General features: G+C 41.0%; 1 protein-coding gene across 1 annotated transcript in view; it reads left to right on the top strand.

Moving 5' to 3' along the window:
- The window catches only part of SORCS3 (sortilin related VPS10 domain containing receptor 3), a 566847-nt gene that overhangs the window by 355801 nt on the left and 185652 nt on the right, over window positions 1-25394 (top strand). Inside the window, exon 5 of the mRNA XM_001916814.6 lies at window positions 19163-19236. Coding sequence (XP_001916849.3) covers window positions 19163-19236 — 74 coding nt within the window. The remainder of the gene's footprint in view (window positions 1-19162; window positions 19237-25394) is intronic.

Here is a 25394-nt window from a genome sequence, read left to right as displayed (position 1 = left end):
CTGTCAGAAAAAGACTTTAGAAGAGACAGGATTGAAAAAAAAGATAGAAGTGTCTGCAGGAAGGTTGTCCAAGAGTGACCTGGTTTTTAATGTGCTCCCTCTTCCACCAACCAATGACACGTTCAGTGACCCCCTCTCCCAACGCCAGGCTCGTTTTCCTGTAGGAGAACTGGGGTAGGCTATTTCCGAAAACTCGCCTGTTTGGTCAAACACTTTGGGAATTCTCACCAGTCTCAAATCAACAGAATAAAAGTGAAACCAAAGCCAGTAGATAAATGGTCTATTTGTTTTCATTTCAGTTACTGCTTTTATTATTTTATTACTTTGAGTAAACAAGGGCTGGAAATAGAAGCACATATGCAGATTTATTTTTTAATCTCCCAATTCCTGTCAGCTGGCTGCTGTTTCTGACATTGCTTGGCCCTTAACAGTGGCTGCCTCTGAGCTCCCAGCCAGAAGAAAGGGAGCAGAGTCCCGGTGTTGGTTGCAGAGAGGAGAGCTGTGGTGATGGGGCCACCTTTCTGAGTTAGGCAAACACCTCCCAGTCTTCCCTTCTTTGGCAATGATGGATTGAGTCGTTGTTTTTGGCATTGCGGCTTTTTTGGTGCCTGGGGCTGTCGGCAGAAAGCTGTTTGAGTCGGAGGCTGTGTACCGTGCCATCTTGGCAATTCTGTATTTTCAGCATTTTGTCAAGGCAAGGAGTGAGAGAAATTGTAATTGAGGCTGCCTCTCTATAAATCATGCCACAGAGAGTGAGTACATCCAAATGATGGGTCCAAGAGGAACTTTTGTCCCTTGCTGGGGACAGTGGTGGAGGGTGTTGGAAAATCAGTCTGAGGCATCTCTGTATTTGCTGAGCAATGCAATGCGGAAGAAATGGAAAATAAATTGTAAATTTCCTGGCAAAATTATGAATTTTGGACAGGAACAGAATGTGGGGGGTTGGGAGAGACAAAAAGCAAGAAATTTTCAAACCATACAGTCCAGTTGTAAATGGGAAGGCAAGAACACACGCAGAATATTTCCAGTGCGCGTCTCCAGGCAGGCAGGAACTGGGAAGGCTCCATTTCAGGGAGAAGCCAGCCTCCCCTTTCCCAGCCTAATTATTTTCATCTTTGTAATTTGACTCTGTCATGGCATCAGTGTTAGAACTTAGCATTCTTTGTACAGTAACATTAAAGTCAAAATGGAAAACAAAACAGCAGAAAGGGCATCTACATCTCTATGATTCACCCTCCATATGTGATATGCAATAACACAAAACTAAACTCTGGGTGGGAGTACATTGATAGACCCTGTGTGAGTCTGTGAGTGATCTTCCTGATTTTCCTCAAAGAGCTGTGTTCAGTTTCCTATTCTTGTATCAGTTGACGTGGCTGGGAGTGCATTCAACTGTTGTCTTTCGCTGTTCTTTGAGAATGAAATGCCAGCATTGCAAGGTTGTGGGGCCTCTCTACAGTCAGGCAAGAATGTAAGCCCGTCTGTCAGGGTTACTGGCTTCAAAGGGGACTCCAGCGTTGGTCTCATGGGACCTTCCCAGCCCTGAAATGCTAAGTTTTCATGAAATAGGGAGGGAGTAGGGACAGGGGAGATAGAGAAGAGGAGATCTAGTCTTTGTCTGACTGGTATCTCTGCTGTTAGATGCTAGAAGGAACGTGAATTTTGCATTGTTTGCCCAAGGGAGCTTCAACAACCCTAATACCCACTCATTTTCCCCCAAACCTCCACTGGACCAAAGCTTCCACTCCAGACATTTATCAAGAAGAGAAGCAGCCAAGGAGTTTGTATAAATGTACGTGCATGCAGCTGCCTGCTTAAAAATTAAACAGAGACGTTTTCTGAATGCGGAGCTGTCAGACAGAACATGAAACAAAGCAGGGCGTGTGTGCCTGGTCAGTAACAGTCTCGGCTATTATAGAGTCAGGGGCCTCTGCTTTGCCAGTGCAGTGATTTTACAGCTTTTATGTTTTCTTTGTTTATTTCCCTCTTGGATTTCTACAGTATGTTCTTTTTGAAAATGCTAGCCTCTAACAGCTGTACTGAGGGGACTAAGGGAAAGGATTGTCTTATTTTTCAGATTTGTCTCTGTCAGCACTGGGACCAGAGAGAGAGGCAGGAACCAACACAGAGGGAAAAGCATCCTGCCTTCAACAGGGATTTTTCTCAAGAGACCTGCTTTTGATGCTCAGACCTCGGAGGAGTTCCTGTGGTGCTTGTCTGTGGAGGCAGTTCCCTTGCTTAAGGGCTTTAGTTTTGTGGGCGTCTGTCTCCAAGAGTTGCTCTTGGTTACACTTTAAAAGCAACGGGCACATCTGGAGACAAATTCAGCAGGTGGAATGATGTGTGTGGGGGTGCTGGTCCTGACCGCCGTGGGCTGTGCTCTGAGCAAGAAGACATTTATGTAGCACTTAATGTTACAATGACTGTGGGCCTGCCTGGCTTGCTTTCTAGAAGCCTTTTCCCAAGGAGATCGTAGTTGCATTTAATCAGCAGCTGGGCCATCTGAGCTGGAAACTCCTGACTGTGTGTTCCTGAGACCAGCAAAAGCATCTTTCTTGGCTCTTTCTTTGAAGAGATTGGAGGTTCTACAGATTAGGATTTTGGGATCTCACTGCAGTGCTCTTTCTGTGCAGCCTTGGGCATTGCCTGCCATTCTCTGGCTTCAGAACCTGTATTGAGATTTTTTTTTTTCAATAATCACCTGTTGACCTGTCTGTTTCCCCATTAGACTTCAAGCTCCTCTGGGGTGGCTGTGTTTTGTTTCAGCTTTATCTCTAGGGCTTAGCAGAGCATACCCAATAGGTAATTGATAAATATTCCATGAGTACCTATTACTTCTTTGTAATTTTCTTTCTTCTCTCTCTCTCTCACACACACACAGAGCTGAAGAAAAATAAGTTACTGCGTGCAACTCTTGACGCTCCCCCAGACTCATTCCTTTTCCACCTTTGAATTGCAGTAAATACCCTTTTCTATAAACTCAAAATCTTGGAGTCGTCTCTTTCTCTCAAACCAACTACCATACAGCAGCAAAACTTGTCATGTCTCCCTCCAAAATAGATCCTGAGTGTAATCATTTCTCTAATCTTCCTCCCCTCTTCAGTCGACAGAGTCCGCAGTCTCAGAGGTATCTAGACTCCTGCTTTACTCTCAGACCTTGCAGCCATTCCATTACCAAACCTTACTGGTGACACCTCCAGAATATTTCACAAATCCCTCTACCTTCCCTAATCCATCAGTCACGCCCTAGTCCAAGCCACCACCCCTCTCTTTGGACTGTGGTCCTCTCTCCTCTAGTCCCTCTGTTCTCCCTTTAGCTCCCACACTTTCTGCTCCCCATAGAGCACCGGTGACCTTCAAACCTTAGACCACGGTAGCCTTCTCCTCAAATGCCTCCGGACATTTCCATCATGCATAGAAGGCCAATATCCTGTCCAGGGCAGATGTGCCTTTTACGTGATGTCGTCCCTGGTTTCTCTCTGCCTGTATCTCCTGATGATTCTCCCTCTTGCTCACTGTGCTCCAGCTACTTTCGCCTGGCGTGTCGCTCAACCACACCGCCTATGCTCCCAGTTCAGGGCCTCTGCCCTGACTATTCTTCCGTACGAGGTCACTCTCCTTCAGATGTTCGCGTCACCTGCCCTTTCATTTCATTCAGGTTTCTGCTCAAAGGTTAGCTCCTCAGAGAGATCTTCCCTGACTGCCTTACCAAACACAGCACCACTTGTCACGTTCTGTTCCCTTATCCTGCTTTCCTTTTCTTCTCAGCAGTTATCTTTGTGTGACATTATACAGTCAGTGCTTATTATTTGTGGATTCTCTATTTGTAAATTTGCCTGCTCACTAAGATTTATTTGTAACCCCCAAATCAATACTCACAATGTTTTTGTGGGCATTCATGGATATGTGCTGAGTGGCAAAACATTTAATTCTCCTGATTTGCATGTTCTCAGCTGAGGTTGAACAAAGCGATGCTCTGCCTTCTTGTTTTAGCTCTCATACTGTAAATAATTGTCCTTTCTGTGGTCTATTTTATGCCATAATTTTTGTATTTTGTGCTTTTCTTTGGCAGTTTCACTGTTTAAAATGGCCCCCAAGTGCAGTGGTGAGAGGCTGTCAAGTGTCCCTAAGCAAAAAAGCCTGCTGACCCCTCCCTTCATGGAGTTTGCATCGTAGCGGGAGAAATGGGCCATCAGCAATATATTAGGCAACCTGTATTTTCCAGCATCTTCTCTCTGCTGTGTCCTTAGCACCTAGAACCATGCCTGGCTCGTGGAAGGTGTTCACTAAATTACTAAGTGATGTTATAAATGAAAAAAGTTAGCAAAATATTGTCAAGGATGTCTGAGGGCAAAAATCTAACAAAATAATAATTTCAGTCTGCCAGACATTTTCATTTTAGTGGGTGTCATGTTATCCCTAGTCTTACTGTAGGCCTGTAGGGTGTGTATTTTTAGACCTTCCTACCCCACCCATGCAAGTGGCCTGCCCTAGTTCACACTGCAGTCTGGCTCAGAAGCTCCAGTTTCCATGTTGTGAATCTCAGCTTGTGTGGTTATTGAGCACGTGGGCCATGGAATCAGACAACCTGGTTTGAATCTGACCTCCACACTTAGTCTGATTTTAGACAAGTGACATAGTCCTCTCCAAAGCTTTGTTCTCTGTTTTGTAGGATGAAGATAACCAGAGTTCTTCTGCAGAGTGGTTGTAGCATTCAAATACATTGATGCAAACCATTTAACCTAGTGCCTGACTAATAAGTACTTGTTAGACAGTTATTACTATTATTATGTAGGTTAGGCTACTGGTGTTGGAGAAATAGGTCTTCGGGCTGTGAAACCAAGCCAGGAGGCACTCAGGATAAAATTTTTCTGTCACGCCCCCATAACTGATACTGGAGATCAGTATGCAAGAGCAGTAATAGCCAAACTTTCTGTAAAGGACTGAATAGTAAATATTTTAGGCTTTGCCAGACATATGATCTCTGCTGCAGTAACTCAAGTCTAAATGAATGAGTACGGCTATGTTCCAATCAAACTTTCTTTACAACAACAAGTAGGTCATACTTTGCCAACCTCTGATTTAGGCCAATAGTACTCAACCTTGTGTGCACATTAGAATCACCTGGGGAACTTTAAAAATACCTGTGCCCAGGTAGTCTATTCCCAGAGATTCTGATTAAATTTTTCTGAGATGGGGCCCAGACATCAGTATTGTTTAAAACTCCCGGGGAATTCTAGTACAGAGATTAGGACCACTGATTTAGATCATTAAAGCCATGAGCAAAAGAACCTCAAAGCAGTTGCTGTCTTCCTGCCCCCACGCCAGTCCATTTTAGAACCCAGGGATCAGCGCTGTTTGAGATCTTTGGGCAGGGGCTGGCGAGGCTGCAGTAAGTTCCCTTTGCTTAATGCACGGACCATATCACTTTTTTTATCTAGAGGGAAGTCTAATTATCTGTATAATGAATGCATTGTGCTTTCAGGGAACACGGTCCAGCTGTTACTATGCATTTTAGCTGAAGCTATGCTTTTTGCTATTTAATTGTGTTCCAGCATTGGCAGTTGGACAGAATGGTTTTGAGTGGAAACAGCCTGCCCATTTCCTTTGTCAAAGCCATGGCTTCTGTGATGGAGCTAGGCGTGAGTTCCCAGGAGTGAAAAGGTGTCTGCTCTCCCTAATCTTACCATAGCCCTGTAAGGTAGGTATTCTTGGAACCTCCCTCCCCCACCCTTTGAAGTTGCCAGCCCAGGCTCATGCTTGACTTAAGGTCAAGTCACTCTTCTCTCATGGACCCTAGAGCAATCTTGTGATATTCCCATGTCTAAGGAACCCCAAATATACAACTGGACATTGTCTCCCTGTGATAGAAGTAGAGGTTGACTGAAGACAGGGTGATGAGCTTAGTTATCAGGGTGATGAGCTTAGTTATAAGTCTCTAAGATTCCCTAAGAACAAAGTTGCTCAATGTGTGGTCCCTCAGCATTTACATTAGAATCATCTGCTAGCTTGTTAAAATGCAGATTTCTGGGCTCCATTCTTGACCTCTTGAATCAGAATTTCTGGAAGGGTGCCTGGAATGCACATTTTTAACAAGACATCTGGATAACTTTGAAATTTGAGAACCATTATTCTGGAGAAAGCCTTTCATCATATTTATATAAGAAAACTGGGATTGAGTAATTTGAAGTCTTGCTCAAAACAGCCCAGGTAGGTCATTGATAGATCTAAGACTTGAAACTAGATCTGTGTAGCAGCTAGCTAATGCTGTGTAACCAACTCTCCCTAAACCTAGAGGCTTAAAACAGTAAACATTCATTATTGATCACAACTCTATGGATTAGTTGGGTCAATTTTCTGGTCTCAGCTAGATTCACTCATGTGTCTATGGTCAGTTATGGTTGAGTAGGGCAGCTGTGATGACCTTGGCTGTGCTCTCCCTTATGTTTAGAGCTCAGCTGGCTATATGCCGGTGTGAGATGGCTTCCACGTGGTCTTTAATCTGCCAGCAAGATGGACCAGCAGGTCTGTTCACCTGGGGGTGACAGCACTGTGAAAGATTAGAAGTGTCCAAGGCTTTTTAGAGACTAAACTCAGAACTAGGATGCTATCACTTCCACTACATTCTGATGCCAAAACAACAGCATGAGGAGCTAAATTCTAGCTCTCAAGGAGAGGAGTTGAAAATCCCTTTCCAAAGGTCTCAGATACGGGGGCGCTGAATGAATCTACGAAAACCTGCCACATAGAATCCTGGGTCTTCCCCACAACACCACAGTGCCTTAAAAAAGTTTATCTGCCGGCTTTTACACATGTTTAGAGAGCATCAGTAGTGAATATTCCCTTGGGTTCTATTCCTAGGATTATCGCTCTTGGATGAAGAATCAAAAATCATCTGTCTAAAGGGACCGAGGACTCATTGGTTTAAACCTCATCTGACACTTTAATTTCCTGATAGTATCACCTTAATCAAAGTGTTCATCCATCTTCTATTCAGACACATCCATAACTCCTAGGATTTGCTCCCATGAGAGGCATCCTCTTCCTGCCTCAGGGAGTTCTTTCCATTAGAATATTATTTTTCACATCAAGCCAATATTTACTTCGGTCTAGATTTCACCTTTTGGTCCTGCTTCTGCCCTCTGATGCGGCACAGAAGAAAGTATCACTGTCCTTCCACAGAACTACTTTTTCCACATTTGAAACACTTATAAAACTCTTTGCCCATTGGCCAATGTTCTGTGCCAGTAATCCCAAGTTTCTACAATATTTCTCGTAGGATATAGTTTGAGCTCTCTCACAATTCAGGTTGTTTCCTTGAAAACACTCATTTCTCACTGGTAGCCAAGTGTTTTGAAATGAACGTTGGTTTTGGTATCAGAGATCCTGGAATTTACTCTGGGGTCTAGAGCAAATTCATAACACCCATGGTGTCTCTGTGTTCTCCTCCAGAAAGTGTGGACAGAAATAACTATCAAATAGTGTTTATTTTGTGTCAGTTAAACTAGACAATGTATACAAAAATATCTGTCAGGGCAAATCCTTCATAAAATATTCGTTTCTTTTTTTCCTTATTCCTCTGAAAGAATAGCCTTTGAAGTACAACCTACTTTTCCTTTAATATCTTAAGTTGAATGAACTCTTAGATTTTCTGGCCATATATTAATGCTAAAGTCATGAGCATATGTAAATGTCCACCTGGAGATGTGTTGCAAATGGTGTTTCATTACTGTCAGGATAGTAAAGTCTTCGTTATGTCCAAATTGAAGGCAAGTCTTATTGTTTTGATACTTGGAGCTAGTTACTTAAATTAAATAAATGACCTAAAACTGAAAGATTTAAGTTCTACCCACCTCTTAGATTCAGGCCTTTGGGAAAGAAAAACAAATCTGAACTTTGAAAAGAGTTAAGGACAAATTGGACGCAGTGAAAAGGCCAGGAAAGTAGGTAGTAAAGTGGATGTTAATAATGGGATGTGATGTGAAACCAAAACCATTAAGAGAGAGAAAATATGGGTAAAGGCGAGGTTGATGTGAGTCAGAGCAAATAAAGTCTGCTCATGGAGGAATACTAGCATTTATGTTCAAAGGGTACTGCTTAAAATGAGTCATTTCTGAATCATAATGTATAAAAATGAATAGAATCTGATTACAAAGGAAATGGTCAAGAGACTAGGACTGTGGAGAAAAAAGAATGGATTTTGCTAAATACTATGTAAATTGTTTGTAAGATTGTCTTGTGTGACTGTTAACTCAGAAAATACTCTTCAATATAAAAGAAGATAAAATGAGTTATGAAAATGATCTGTAAATAAAAGTGCTAGATGCATTTAAGGTATAGTGTCATTCATGCATGGCATGCCCAAATGAACGCTTATTACTGTGAGGTTATATTAACTTGTTTTTCTCCTTTACAAAAAAGGCAGCACAGTACAGTAAAAAGAGCATTGTGGTAGGAGTCAGGACCCTGGGTTTGAATTACAGTTTCGTACATAACTAGCTGTGTGACACTAGGCAATTCGCTTAGATTCTCTGAGGCTTCGATTCCCTATGGGTAAAAAGAATAGTCCAGATTATCTCTAAGGCCACTCTCACCTATAAAAGTTTAGTATTCTCTGATTCTGTGTTTTTGGGCAGCCCAGTGGTAGTTTCTGTTGGAGGATCAAGATTTCAGATTTCCTCTGAACCAGGAGCCTCTAATCTATTTGAAGAGATTACCTGAAGTTTAGATGAATAAGTGAATGAATGACTAGATCAGTGTTTGGATGAATTAAATAAAAACAAAGTGAGAACTTATAAGAGAAACCTGTTATTAGAATCTGTTTGGACACTGGGTATTAAATATGAGAAAAGAGATACTATTTATAGGATGATTTTCCCTTCTCATCAACTTCTTATAATAATGAATTTTATGAATTTGCTTTTGAAAGTAGTTCTTCAGTTTTTCTCTTGTAATCTTGCCTTTTTTGGCTAATTGTGGGCAAGAATGGCTTCATGGAAGGGAGATAATTTGAACTAATATTGAAAGAAGAGTAGACGTTAGACAAATTTCAAGGGAATGGGAGGCCTTTCAGGTGGAAAGAATAGAAAGTTAAAAGACTCAAAAAGGAATATTCACGTATTTATTCAGCAAATATTTATTGAGCATCTATTCTCCTATGCCTGGCACTGTGTTAAGCACTTGGTGCTGTTAAAGTAGCGATCTCCACTACCTAGAAAGGAAGACAGACATCGATAATATAATTACGCAGATATACAGTTTCATACTTTGGTGAATGTTATGAAATAGGAGAATAGAGGGCCTGAGAACAGATGACAAGTGGACCTAGTGCCATCTAGGGCAGGAGGGGACCAAAGAGAGCTTCCCTAAGGAGGTGTTATTTCTGCTGATACCTGACATATGAGTAGCATTTTGTACATGAATGGAAAGAGGGAGAAGTGTGGAGTGGGAGGAGGGCATTTTAGGTAGAGTGGACAGCATGTGCAAAAGCCCTGAGACTGGAGAGTCCATGGCATGTTTGAGAAGACAGAAGCCGACCAGTGTGGCTGAAACTTGGAAAATAAGGGGGAAAGGAGGAAAAGGCAGGTGAGAAATGACATGGCATCACCTTTTGACAGACTGTAGACATCAACATCATTGTGAGCCAGTTTCTGCATGCCCAATTGGAGGAAAGCACTCTGTACTGTGGGGTGGGCACTGGGGACTTTGGGGGCAATCATCCTCTGTGCCTTGTGTTCTCAAATGGGCGTTTAGAGGCACCAGCACCTCTAGCAGGGAGTAGGACACAGAGTTGGGAAATAGAAGCCTTTGGTTATCCAAATATACACGTGGACTCTGAAATTGAAGGCATAGTCAGAAGATAAGCCTCCTGACTATCCTCAAAGTCAAACAAAAGCCATGGCAAAAATGAGACTTGCTGTTTTAGCTGATGGGGTCTAATGGAATCGCTTTCTTGCAAGGATGGCATCACCAAAACTACAGGGTTTCCTCTCTCTTGTTCATTATAATTAAGGAGACTTAACTGAAAACCCTGCCCATGGCGTGTCTCCTCAAATCCAGTCCAGGATTCCAGCTGTCACAGACACCCCAAGAAATGACTGTAACCCCCCTTGTAGTCACCCTGCACACAACACACTTGAGACAGTTAAATGAGTCACCTCGTCCCTAATTATGATCAGACCTTCTTGGTGTCACTTCCCACTCTTCTTCAAACTGGGGCTCAAAAATACACCGCTGGGGGGCAGTGGTGAAAAAGGAGGATGATAGATAGAGAGTTTATCTCTGGCGGGTCCACTTCCCTGGAAGATTTCTAAGAAATTTATTTTTTTTATTATGAGCACAGATATACCATAGAATAGACTACAAAATATCCATGGAGTTTTAGGGTGAGAATTAGAGACTTGAAAATATTTGCCCTTGTGTCAGACTTCTTCAGATCCAACCTTCAGATTCCTAGTGGGATGCCATGTTCCTTTTGGGTATTGGAGATATTTTGATGGAAAACTTTGAGAGGCACTGAGTCTTAAATGGTGTTTGATACTGTTTAGAGGATCCTGTGCCTCTCTCACCAACTTCTTATAGTAATGCATTTTATGAATTTGCTTTTAAGAGTAGTTATTCATTTTTGGTGCTGTAATCTTGCTTCTTTTAGGTTTCAAGGGAGAGTGTTTTGAAATTTGATGAATGAGTATGTATCTACCTACGCTTCTCTGCTTTTACAGCCTTCATTCTCACAGCCCATCTTTGTGTCTTCATTTTATCCTCACACCCACGCTCTTGTGGGATTGTTTCCTCCTCTTCCTCTTGACTCCTTCAGATGACCTTGTTTGGATCTTTTCCCATCTCTGCTCTTTCTTCTTTTAGATGTGGCAGTTAGAACAATGTACACTGATCCAGCGCCAAGTGAATTGTACTTTTGCAGGAGGATGAGATAATGTTTCTGTTTGATTTCCAACATCTTTCCTAATGACCAGCATTTTTCACCTCTGTTAGCTGCAGTGTTTTGGGGGAACTTGTCCTTCAGGCTAACTCCTACTCATCCATTATGACTCAGCTCACCGCCCAGCATCCAACCCAGCAGAACAGACCACTCTTTCTTTGGGTTCTCCCAGCACTCCTCTGCCTCCGTGGGCATGGGCCTCATTGTGTTGTGTTGCACTTACCTGTTGACGTGTCTGTCTTCCCATCTAGGTTTTGAGTTTCAGAACATCAGGGAACCTTGTGTTATTAATCTTTGTATCATTATGCACCATTATGCACAAGGTGCTCAATTAACACTAAATATCCTGAGTGAAATGGTTTGAATTAATTGACTACAGGGAGTATTTACAATAATTCTGAAACTTTTTTATTTGCCTTGTGGCATCCAATGTCCAAAAACAAAGAAGCATAATATAAGGAGATGTATCTTACAATCCAAACTCAGAAATGGAATGAGAGAGACTTCAAAGTAGGGTTGCCAGATAACATACAGGACACCTGGTTAAATTTGAATTTCAGATGAATAACAGCATTTAAGAAAATATAAGCATATCCCTAATGTTACATGGGACATACTTACACAAAAACTTATTCATTTTTTATCTGAAATTCAAATTTTCTCTTGCCTACCACAAATACTGCCACAACAAAATACATTCTATATTTTTATTTGCTAAGTCTGGCAACCCTACTTCAAGATCGAATAGTCCCATTCTCTCCTTCAGGCAGTTGTATGTCTACACTAAGATTTAGATCACAAATTGGTGGTCCTTAGGAAGCATCTGGCCATCTAGATCAAGACATGTCTTATTTGCCCTGCAGCAGGTTTTAGATTTTTAAATTTTTTGCCAAAATTGAAAAATATGGAAATTTTCCATAGCAGTCTGAATTTTCAGGTTCTCTTGAAAAATTATAAAGCCTGACCACATGGGATCAGCTCTCCTATTCAGCTAAAGGACAGGTAAGCATGAGCCCCCTAGATTCCCTGTTTCTCTCCAGCATTGTGGTGAAATGTCATCTGCCAAACATTACTACATGTGCACCCTGTTTCCCTTGGAGTTGAGAGGAAAATGAAATATTTTTGAACTTGTGTCTCTATCAAAAAGAGGAAAACGAAAGATAGCCCAGAGGGCCAAATGTTTCCACAAAATGGGGAAAATCTTGGGTAATCAAAGAAACTTCCTTAGTTTATTAAGTGCCAGCAAAATGAACCTGTGATACTATTTGTTTTTACACCTTCCTCACATATTCACACTGTGGACTTGAGGGCGTTTGGGGTCTTGATCTCCACTGGAACGTAAGATCCCTGAGGGCAGGGACTTTTTGTCTGTTTGCTTCACTGATGTCTCCTAAACCCATAGAACAGTGCTTGGTTCTTAACAGATATTTGATCAATATTTGTTAAATGAAGGAATGAATGATGTAAGCTATCTGAGAGAGATAAAATATGGCTAGAAATCTTCAGGAAGGAAAGAAAAATGTCTTCTACAAAAGAATGCCATAGGTGAATGCCTGTGTCTTTTAATAAATATCTTTACAGTATAGTTGCCTTATATCTCCCAAGGGCCAAGGAAAGTGGCTGCTGAGGACAGAAGCTCTTGTCTCTGTACTGGGAGCTTAGAGAGACATTGAGTGGGGTTGTCCTCATTGGTTATCAACAGAGGGGTTACTTGGAGAATAGCTGAGAAGGAACTGGAGGCACATGTTGGAAAGGCCTCTTTGCTGCCGTGTGACTCAGGGGTCTCTCCTGCCTACTACAAATACTGCCACAACCCAGGGTATTCTCCCTGCAGCCCTCCATACCCAGCCAAGCCCTCTCGCTCCCTCTGTGGCTACCAAGGAAGTAGGTGCAGAGACCTTCTTATTTTGAGCAGAAACTAGCCTCCTTTTATTTGAAAGACAAGGCCATCGTGACCACAGTTCAGCAGAATGCTGCCTCAACTCCATAGGTTTTGAGAAAAAAAATCAGGACGGTTATACATTGTTTGAATTTGCCTACAGGAAAGACCTTTCATATAAATGCGTTCCACACCATCCTTCCCTCTACATGGGATATTTCTTGGCTTAGGGAATCTGGCTGGAACACCAAAAGCTCCCATAAAAAGTATATTTTGTTGCTTCTTCTAATTATGTCTGGTTACTGCCATATGGTCATTATGAATTCATATTTATTCTTAGAAAATATCCTTAGGGTTGTGGTGGAAATGCATAGAACAGAGAAATATAGGCAAATGAGAGTTTGGCTTTTAACCACAGATTCAATGATCTGGCCCTAAACCAGACTTCTGGTCTTATAACTAAATGCCTAGGAGTGGAGACAAGAAAACAACAGAAATATGTAGCAAGATCTGTCATTATTCCTCCTGGTGGTAGGTGTAAGATGCCTGTATTAGTTTCCTGGGGCTGCTGTAACAAAGTACCGAGAACTGGGTGACTTAGAACAATAGAACAATAGAAATTCATTGTCTCACAATTCTGGGGACTAGAAGTCCAAAACCAAGGTGTTGATAGGAGCATGCTCCCTCTGAAACCTCTCGGAGGGGTTCTTCCTTGCTGCTTCCTAGCTTTTTGTGATTTACGAGCAGTCTTTGACATCCCTTAACTTGTAGATACATCACTCCAATCTTCTGTCTTCACATGGCCTTCTCTCTGAATGTCTTCGCGTTGTCTTCCCTCTGTATTTGTGTGTGTCTGTCCAAACTTCTCCTTAGGAGGATATCAGTCATATTGGATTAGGGCCCACCCTGATCTCGTTTTTACTTGATTTCATCTGCAAAGACCTTATTTCCAAATAAGGTCTGATGTAGTGAGGGGTTAGGACTGCAACATATCTTTTGAGGGAACACAATTCAACCCATAACCTCCTAATGCAATCATATTATTCGTTGAACTTAAACTTTTCAGATACAACTTGTTGTTCTTCCCGTGGAATATTACATGGATTAAATTGCCTCTTTATTTCTTCAGCTATCAAATGCTTTTCCCTGGCAGGCTGATGTAATTAGGGAACTAATAACTGAATCAATAAGGAAAAGAGCGTGTTCTTTCACATTTTCCAGCTGTTCTGATGATTCATTTAGAGCTCTGTGTGTGTGCTGCTACTGAATACGTGCTTGTTAAGAGCTATGAGACCGTGACATATAGTAGAAGAAGGGAAAGGAAAGGGTCTGGATTGTTCTCTGGTGAAAGTCCAGAAATGACATCTTTGCAGGGAGGGGGCATCATGAGACGGGATATGAAGGAAAACATGGTCTCGTGTATATAACTTTGTTTATACAAGAAGTGTTTTTAAAGATGTTATTGTTTGAAAAATATGCTTTGTTTTAATGTTGCATGAAACACATTGGGTTGAAACCATGCAGAACTGTATAAACACCATGTGAGCTAATACGTTGCTTGTCCAAGGCAGGATTCCCACTATCTATGTTAATCTCTGTGAAATAGCACTTTGTGGAAAATTCTATATAGCTTTGTCTAATTTAAGTCCCCTCACGAAAACATTGGAATTTTAATTCTTGGCCTTTTAAAAGATAGTCTGAGAGATAAATATAATGTATACATTATAATTAGAAAATTATTATTGTAAAATATAAGTGGAATAAAACTTAAGAAAAGATTACTATTACCATTGAAATTATATTGAATTGTATGACTATTGAAATATAACATATATCTGTTGTAAAGAAATCTGAAAATGATGGAAAGCTTTAAAAGGTAAATAAATTGCCCATAATCACACAGTTCAGAGATAACCACTGCTAATCTTTTGGCATGTTTCAAGTTTGTGCAATACTTTAAATAAAATTGAACACATCAATGTATGTATGTTTTGTAATACATTTTAAATAATGTATCAGCATTTCACATCATTAAATAATGTTCTAACACTTACTATTGAATGGTTGCCTTTTTTCATGTTTATTTGAGTGTTAGAGCTGTAATTTTTTAATTACTAAAATAATACGTGGTCACAATAATTTTAAAAATCCAAATAACCAGAAGAAGAGAATACTGGTTGCCCACAATCTTACCATTGCAGACATAATTACTATGAATATTATGACATATATTACATGGCAGTGTAATTGTCTGAATTTCTGTCTTCCACTGTTCATATTTTTTGCCTTTGTAACCCCAGCACTTAGTTCAGTGCTTAAAACATAGTAGTTGCTTGATACAATTTTCAGGAATGAATGAATGAATGAATGAATGAAGAATTGGATGAACAAATGTATGAAGGGAGAAGCTGCAAAGATCCAGCTCATGGTAGAATAAAATTCATTTTAGACTTAGCAACTTACTGTAGATTGAGAGACAAGGTAGCTAACCCAAGGCCCTTAATGAATAGGAGCCTGCTCTTTCTATTCATCTGAATCAGCCTCTAGGCAGAGAATTCAATTTAATTTTTCCCCCATCAGTCAAACTGAAGAGCTGAAAAAGCAAAACCAGAGACGGGGGAGGCAGGAGGTGGAACAAGCTTGCATGAGCTCAGCAGCTGATCTCTTGTTCTTTCTCTGTTAGGAAGGACATGAAATGAGAGGAGTCATGCTTCTCCCAAGGGTGAGCCTTAGCAGGAGCTGTAGTGGGTGGCATTCTGCCACTGCTCGGTTCCTCCATGATAGAAGGACTGGGAATTTCCCATAAGGATTGAGACTTCAGCAGCGTCAGTGTGACCCTCATGGCTTTTCCCTGGCCTGTCTCTAGAGTTTACAGAAGAGGCAGACACAATAAAGCTGGGTTTTATTTGAAGGAATCTGGGGCACTGTTTCCTATGGTTGGAATCAGGGCTGACAGAGTCTGAGATCTCTGGGTTATAGAAGGCTCCAACCAGTCTCTTCTATATTTAATCGGGAAACATGTCTTAAGTCTGATCATCTGTCCCTCAGACACCTGCCGTGGGAAGGCAAGTGATCCATTTCTTAAAACTCCGCATGGGAAACTCAGTTCTTGCAATAAAATATATGGATATATCGTTTCCAATGGGATGGTCTGGTCCTCACAAAAACTCTCCTTCCTCCCAACCTCCTCCACAGTGTAAATATATATACAGATAGATTTAGAAACATCCACAAATAGATAGATGGATGGATAGAAAGAGAGACAGGCAGATGAATGGAAAGATAGACAGACAGACAGACAACTTCCACCTTCTTTTGGCTGCAACAGTCATCACATCCGTCCCTCCTGTTAAAAGCTCCCCCACAAGCCAAGCTGAAGACCTTGGCCATATTGACACCTTTGTTCTTATTGTCTCCACCCAGTAGAATCTCTATCCCCATTCTCTCCTGTCTGCACCATCCATCTCCAAAGGCCTCACTCGAGGTAGATTTCCCCAGGAAGACTCATCGTTCCATTTCTACCCCTGTTAATCTTTCTCTTCTCTCAACTTCTAGGGCTTTAGCCTATGCCCCATTTTCCCCTTTGATGTGGTGTTTCTACATTTGAGGGTCAGGTATGTGTAAGTTGAGAGATGGGAAAGATTAACAGGGGTAGAAATGGAACAGTGAGGCTTCCTGAAGAAATCTACCTTGAGTGAGGCCTTTGGAGATAGGTGATGTGGACAGGAGAGAACGTGGATAGAGAATTGCCATGTATATTTGAGAGTCGGTAAGTGGTTACCCTTTATGCATCCTGAAGAGTTGGATGTGGTTCTGTGTGCTTTGTAATTCAATTATGTAGAGCTACTATTGTTTTATTCACTAGGTTGGTGAATAAAAAAAGGCTCTAAAAGTGATGGGGAATAGTTGTGCCTATTTTTCCCATGTGCAGAATTGGACTCACTTTGTAGTTATTACTTACTCATGGAGTGAGAGCCCAGTTTGGATAAATACTGTGAGAGTTGGTGTAGAGTTGCTGTGGTATAGTACAAACTAAATCAGCTAAATCAGGATTGACATCCTGGCTTTCCATATAGTTGCTGCAGTTGCTTTGTAGAACTAAGCATGGATATCTTCACCTATAAGATGAGAATGCTAATATATATTTTCTTGACTACCTTAAAGGCTATTTTGAGTGTAAAATATATACACATATATTTTGTATATATATATATATATATATATATATATACACCAATGTATCACAACACACATATATGCCCATCATTTACTGGACAAAAAGAGACTTTTTAAAATGCAGTTCATGCTGCCAATGTTCAATAAGTATTTGCTGAATTCAATTGAAATGGACCCAGATTTTTGCAAGTCCCCCAAAGCTTCTTGCAATTACCAGAAGTTCATATGAAAAATTATTTCTATGTGGGTTGTAAGATTGTAAGATTATGGACTCAGAACTTAACAGATGGCAAAGTTACCTGGGGTATGGTGTGTCAGACAGCACATCCTTACAGGTGAGCAGCTACTGGGGTTGTAATTACAGGAATATACTTCACCTGACCCGATTTGTATAAACCTAAGGGACACCTTCTTGTCCTTCCTCAGTTTCCCCACCTGGAAAAGTTTGTGGGAGAAACATAAACATGGTGGAATTCTCATTATAAACTAGGCACTATAATTCCGTGGAAGGAGATGTGAATTAATGAGTTAATCAGAAAACTTAAATCTTAGTTCTTTTGACTGAAACTTAACTTCTCCAAGATTAAGTTTCATCAACTGTGAAATAGGAGATTTGTGGACTCACCTGTTATGTGCCAGGCATTGTGTAACCGCTGATACACAAAGGTGAATAAGGCCTGATCCCTGCCGCTCTTATGACTCCCAGTCTAGTGGGGGAAGAGGCCTACCAACCAGTAACGGCTTAGTGTGAACAGCTTCTAGAGGCAGACAGAAAATATGGTGGCCGTGCCATTGAGGGAGTTGTTAACTCTGCCTGCATAGACCAGAGAATGCTTGAGAGCCTGAGAGAGGGGTTTACTTTAGTAGCAACTGCCCTGCCTTCCTTTCGGGATCCTGGAAGGCTCACGTGTACGTGAAAGAGCAACACGGTTCAATTATTCTTATTCCATTATCAGTCAGATTCAGATATTGTACTTCTAGGCATTTGATTGGAAATAAACTCCACACTCATCCTTACCTGTCTGTTTTAATTATTTACTTAAGCAGCAGATATTGTGTGAACACTTATATATATTCAAGGAATATAAACAACTAAATAATACAGACAGATTTGAAAGACGTAATTATATATTACCCCATGATAAGTGCTGAATGGAAACAAAAGATGGGTGCAGTGAATTGAGAAGGAAGAAAGATGAGTGGGCCGATGTGGTTAGAAAAGGCTTGTGGAGGAAGCCACCCACTTGTGCTGACCCCGCATGGATGGGGAATTTTTACTTAGGCATAATAGTGGCCTTATCCTTACCGTCTTGCAAAGATGTAGGCGTGTAAATGAGCTGGTATCTTTAGTGGCATTGAAGAGTCCATTTCATTTAGATCATACAGGAGTAGTAAGAGATAAAACTGACAGAGTACGGGCTGGCCCCGTGGCCGAGTGGTTAAGTTCGCGCGCTCCGCTGCAGGCGGCCCAGTGTTTCGTTGGTTCGAATCCTGGGTGTGGACATGGCTCTGCTCATCAGACCACGCGGAGGCAGTGTCCCACATGCCACAACTAGAGGAACCCACAGCGAAGAATACACAACTATGTACCGGGGGGCTTTGGGGAGAAAAAGGGAAAAATAAAAAAATCTTTAAAAAAAAAAACTGACAGAGTACAATATGTTACATATAGCACTGGCTCAGATCCCAGCTGATGAGCATTTTTACATATGTGTCTTATTTTTCATAAGAGCACAGAATCTACCTCTTCCTTATCTTTATGTCCATGCAGGAGTTGTTCAGCAAATAATTTTTAAATAAATGTTAATGAATTGTTTTAGATGTAACTAAAGACTTCATGGAATTTGAAGAAAAAAGAAGATGTAATTTTCCTAAAAGCTTTACCCCTAAAGGAGAGAATGATAGATGGCATCAGAAGTGAATTTACACTCACTTCAAAAGTATCAGTCAATTGGATGTATATAGAGCACCTTCTTGGTATTAGAAGGCACCATGATAAGCATAGCACAGTCATATTCATGTACTTTTATCTGGATAATATGGACGTCTACTTGGATGTGTTAGGCATTCTGGCGTGTTGGACTATTCTTCTCCAGGGGGTGACACATGTTTTCACACTAAACAGTACCCCTTGATGCTTATGCTCTCCTCACTTCATTGTTTTGCAGCTCTACAGCTCCATGGACTTTGGCAGACGGTGGCAACTCATGCATGAACGCATCACACCCAACAGGTTTTACTGGTAAGCCCCATCTGCAGACTCACCACTCTCTTGGACAAAGAATTATCAGATAGCATAGGACTCCGGACAATACCGGACACCTTCAGCACTTGAAGACACATGTGTTTTGCTACTCAAAGTGTGGTTCACGGACCAGCAGCATCAGCATCACCAGGAGACTTGTTAGAAATGCAGAATCAAACACCCTATTAAGACTTCCTGAGCAGGAATCTGCAGGGAACATGGTCCCTGGTGATTTAATGTGCAATTAAAGATTGAGAAGCACTGAGCTAGAGAGCTGCATGAGGAGGTCATGACCAGATGCTCTTAGCTATGTACCAGTCACCCTTCTTTTAGGAAAAGTGTATATGTTATGTACCTATTCTAAAAAGCAATATTTCATAAAATGTACTCTGAAGAACATTAGTTCCCCAAATGCTTCTCCTTTCATAAGCATTTCCATGGTCAAATGGTTTTAAGTAATAATTATCCAGCTCTACCATCCTGAAGACTCAGGATCCACGTTACAATATTTAAGACTCGGAGAAGCCCTGAGTAAAGGAGGCTGCCCAACTTTAAGTCACTGATTCCTAACCTTACTTCACTACGGAACCCTCTCCTCGTGTCACACCTGATAAGTCCTTCAGAACAGAAATTTGTGGAGCCCATTTTGAAAAACCTTTTGTAAGAGTGAATACATGTTCCAAATGGAAAATTAGGCCTCTCACCTAATCAGAAAGTGTTTTTATTAATCGGTGTTCTTTTATACATGCATGCCATATTTACCTTGGTTGTCACAAGGTAAACTTGGTCTAGGGTAATTTTACCTTTTACTTTTCCCTGCTATCATGTGACATGTTTCTGATTTGTATCTTGCTTTCATTTTAGCGGAGGTGATGGCCAAAACAATAGAGATTAGGAAGCCAAAACCAAAGTGTATAATATGATTAATTATATGCTTCATATAAAACAAACCCAAAATTCACAATGTTTGGGAGTATGGCTCTTGGCTCAACACCTCAACTATCCTCAGTTGTTTTGCCCTTTGTGGACCAACTACTACTTAGTCTGCAACTATTATTGCAGTTATTATTTGGTCTGTATTTGGAACTATTAAGATTTTTCAATAGACTAAGGCAGAAAAAGGAAATATTTATTTTTCTGATATTCCAGCTATATAACTGCAACCTTTTGTTCAGCTAAGATGGACCAGTTTCTCAGGGTGCCATCACTCACAAGTACCTCAAAAAAGGAGGAAAAAAAAAGCCCTCTGCTATTTCTGGAACAAACTCTTGAGATGGTAAGGCAATTGGCCGACTAGGAAGTCAAGTTGATGGAGAAGGAGAGTACAATAGACTGGATAAGCTTTGTCATTGTTTCTGAAGGAAATTAAATTAAGTGGATGAGGGACAGCGTTTCCCTATGTTTTGCAAAGAGCAAGAAGAGAATGTTCCAGCTGCGGACTGCCCACCCTCTTCCTTTGTGTAGCAGAAAGAATAAATCCCCAGGTTCTGATAATTGTGTTTCATCTCTCCTCCACTCTGTGCTTCTTTCATATATGCCCCCATGGGGAAATATAAAAGTTAGTGCCTGTGCTGGCTAGCCAAGTGGTAACTGAAAATTCCATTTTTGTAATTATCACTTCTCTGTTTCTGATGTATAATTGCCATGATTATTCTTTTAGGTGTCACAGGGGTTGCAGAGGAAGAGCTCATTGTATGCAGACCTTTTTTCCCAGTGACAGAATCCAGGGCTATCTAAGGCTTTAAACCACTTATGTTGAAGAGTTGGGGCCCGTATTGGTTAGGAATGGAAATATTCACTCCACTTCTCCTTGAGAAAAGACAAAATGTGCATTTCTCTGGGTAGAGCACAACGTTGACTGAGACAGGACCTCTTTAAGCTGTGGTTTCCTCATCTGTGTAATGGGAACAGTAGTCTTATCAGTTTCATAAGATTATTGAAAGTACCAGATGTGATCAACTAAACACTTGTCAATTTCACTTCTCCACTTCAGATTTATAATTTGTAAATTATAAGTCTTTAAGTCCTACATTTATTAGCAGTTCTGAGGAGCCTGACCCGTAAGTGATTTGTCATTTTTCTGGGACACACATTTGAATCCCATGCGTGATGAGACTGTATGCCCATGGACTTCTGCTAACAACTGAATGGGTCTAATTTACTGCCAAGAATCCACATCTCAAACTCACTTTATTGTCCTCTGCTCTTTGTTGAGTCGTTATTCTTATGAAGAGGTAAAAACAAATAAATCAATAACAAAAAGCCCTAAAACTACTTCTTTGGGAGACACAGTGCAGAGTGAGGTGGTATTGGGGATGGTGGAGAAACATCGGGGAGAGAGCAATCATCCCCAAACCAGGACACTGAAATGAAAGATGGTGTTAAGACTTTCATCTTACGGTATGTAGACAGAATGAACGTGTGATTCGGAAGTAATATTGTCCAAATATTGTTATCTATAATTTGGAGGCCTGCAAATGTCTAGGGATAGATAGATTTCTTCTCCCATACCATCTTCAATTGACAGAAAATAGCAGCCTATAGGGAATGCGTGGGAGGACCACTGTGATACAGGAGTAATTTCTGCCAAGGATGCAGGAGGAAGAACTGACCACGTGTGTGCGTCATATTTATTCTCTCATCTATGGTGATGATCACTGTAATGGCTGTGAAAGTGCACTGGGAATTGTAAGGTGCTAGCATTATTATCCATTTCCTCTTTAGTACACTACGATGCCTATGGGTTAGGCAGGGCATAAGGCATAATATTTATTAACATCAATAATAAGGCTTCATCTAGAGATAAAATTTTATTTATGCATTCCAGATGTTCTAACCCCTTCAAGAGAGGTCACCCAGGATTCTTACACTATAGAGTGACTCAGCCATCGAACATATGCCCCAAGAATAGGATCAACTGGCGTGAAAACTCCTTCTTTATATGTGATCCTTTCACTCATTTGATACCTGGTTAGTAGGCAGATGAACATATCTGTCTTATGCTCCCCATTCATCACCCCAGCAGCTTCAGCAATTATAATTTGCAGGGAGAGCACACAAGTGGAATAAATGTCCTAACATAATCCCTTTCTGGTCTCTGCTTGGGCAGAGCTATCATGGGGAAAAAGTGTGGGTTTTTTTGTTTTGAATAGCCTCCCGAGCTGCAAATGAATAGCATTTCCACTCTTCCATTGGGAGATATGTAACAGTCAGGCACATTCTGTAGTGGGAAGATTGTTTTCTTTGCACATCCAGTGTGAATACTTGTAGTTCACAGTTTTACCTCTGTGGACCCCTCACTGTGCCCCCTCAGTGTTCACCCTCCTTGGGCATCTTTTTTAATGAGGTCATAGGCATCCAGGGCCTTGCTGAGTTCTCTGTGTAACTGAACTGGCTCTAAGGGTCTCTAGTCTCTGATGATATTGGCTTGTATAGTGTCATGGGAGAGAGAAAGAATGTCTCCAGTGTCTGTTCCTTCCTAACTTCCCCTTAATTATTCTCTCTCCTGAAAGATCAGGGTCTTTTTATTCCTTTTCCTTGCCATCGCTGCAAGAGAGTGTTCTGATAAAGTAGTACGATGGTGTCAGGGACTTTAACTCTTATCCCCCTTTTGGGGGTATTTGGATTGCAATATGACTGGTCTTGAGACTAAGAAACCCTTTAAGAAGTCAGTGGGTGCAGTAGAAGTTCTAGATCAGCCCACTTTAGAGGTTGCAGGGAGAAGGTCCCATGGAGACTGCTCTTTCCAGCTGTTATCATGCCTGGTTGCAGGCTGAAGAGTGGCTGCTGCATAGGGAGAGTCAGAATGGGCTCCAGGTCTCTACTGTACATTGCTTACGGCCCACTCACTGTAGATTTAATAGTGATGGTTGTCCCAGCAGTTTCTGTTCTGCTTTTTCAGAAAGGCCATGAGCGAGGGGATGGAAGAATGAAAAAGCAAAATGTGTCCCTCTTGGTTTGTCCTAGGATGTCCTAGGAGAATGTCTTTTAGAGGAGAAATGGATGATATGGAAAAAGAACACACTAAAAGTCCTTTCATTGCGATCTTTCTTTTCCAATCTTTCCTTGTTCTCATTTTTCCTAGTCTCCTTTGGTATACATGTGTTCTTTTAAATGTAGCCGAAACATCTTACATGTGAATTTTTATAATCTGCCTTTTCGCCCCTTAATGTTCTAACAATTTTGTCATTATAAAATCTTTATAACCATCATTTTTAACTGTCTATGCAACTCTTCATTATGTAAAGCTACATACTTTATTACTGTGTTTAATTTTTACTGGACATTGAAAATTTTCACATTAGTTAATATCATTAATAATAGTTTTATTGATATTTTATTCATATGACTTTAATATCTGGGACTGTTTTCTTGGACCAGCATCTTAGGTAGCCAAAATAAAAACTTGATTGTGTTTTTTCCAGTCTCAGTAGAGTGTCACATTTAAATGGTATGACCTGAATTCAACACCAAAAGCAATTCAGAGCAATGTAGCTTTTTACGGAACATTTTCTTGAAAAAAGTTGCAGAGAAGCATTATATCACACAGCACACAGCAAGCCTTCCTAAAGTCTTTTGTCCATATCTGTTTCTCCAAAGTCCTCATCATCACAGTAGTTACTTTCTCCTATTTCTGTTCTCTTCCATGGGCTCTAAAACTGTTCTCAGTCACAGAGGTTTATTGTCCAACTGCACATCTCCTTCCAGAGCCGCCTTATACCTACACCTTCCACCCTCTTCCCCAAGTATCATAGCTCTTAGATAAAATGGTCTACCCCCTCCCCTTTACCGCTCCGTCTCACTCTCACCCCACCCCCAGCAAACCAGTGTAATGTTCCTTAGGTGCACATCCCTTAGAACGTGGAGGAGGGGGAATTGGTAATTCATCTTTTTGGTTTAATCACCACTAGAAGGGGAATAATTACATCAAAATATACACATTTTGAATATCTTTAATACTTGTCATTCAAAATATTATCAAAGTTGTGTACTAATGTCTATCCCCACCTGTAACATATACAAATATGTCTATTTGTAGTTTACGTTTACTTCTTCCTTATGGTAGGCAGCCTCCAAGATGGCTCCCAGTGATCTGTCTTCTGGAGACTATGCCATTGCACTGTCCCATCCCTTTGAGTTGACTTGGTTCTAGTGAATAGATTGTGACAGAGATGATGAGATATCACTTCAGAGATTCAGTTACAAAAAGACAATGGTTTTTATCTTAGGTGCACTTTGATGCTTGCTTGGTCAAAGCAATCTGTCATGTTGTGAGCTGCCCTATGGAGAAGCCCATGTGGCAAGAGGTTGAGGGAAGTCTCTAGCCAAAAGTAAGTTAGGCACTGAGGACCTCAATCCAACAGCTCAGTTCCTATGAAGAACAACTGAATCCTGCCAATAATCACATGAGTGAGCTTGGGAGAAGATCCTTCTCCAGTGAAGCCTGCATAGGAGAATGCAGCCTAGGCCAACACACTGATTGAAACCTCATGAGAGACCTTGAGGCAGAGGCACCCAGTTCAGTTGTGCCCAGATTCCTGACCCATAAAAACAGTGAGATAATAAATATTTGTTGTTTTTAGCTGCTACATTTGATAGTAATTTGTCATACAGGAATAGATGACAAATACACTTCTCCTTAATCATTATTTTTTGCTTGTTTATTTTTGAACATAAGGTAAATGCTTCTGTCTTAGACTGCTTCATCCATTTTCCCTTCATTGGTATCAACCCAGATGTTGCATTTTGCCTATGGTTTAGCTGTATCCTTGCAGTAGGGAGATATCATGATGTCCTGACATTCCTGGCCTCCTGATGCTCAGATTCTATGGGGTTTATAGTTAAGAAACAGACCTCAGAACCCTGTCCTCAGCTTGAGTGAGGCTTACTTACTATAGTGAGGTTGTGTGACCTTGTTCTATTCTATTCTATTCTGTTTTACATTTTGATGGCAGGATTTCGTTTTCTGAGAATACTGTTGATTGCAAATGTGTATGTGTGTACACACGCAGGAGACAAGTGTGCACATGCCCATTCAGAGATGTGCTAATTTCAATTAAGGCATAAAAATCCCATGTATCTGGGTCCTAGACTTACCCATCTCAGCCTGGTAGTAGCTATGGGTGTGAAGGACATAGCACAGAGAAGCAGGAGGT

Source organism: Equus caballus, chromosome 1 (assembly GCF_041296265.1).
Source record: "Equus caballus isolate H_3958 breed thoroughbred chromosome 1, TB-T2T, whole genome shotgun sequence".
In the NCBI taxonomy this organism is placed as follows: Eukaryota; Metazoa; Chordata; class Mammalia; order Perissodactyla; family Equidae; genus Equus; species Equus caballus.
This window is presented reverse-complemented; position numbering and strand designations above follow the sequence as displayed.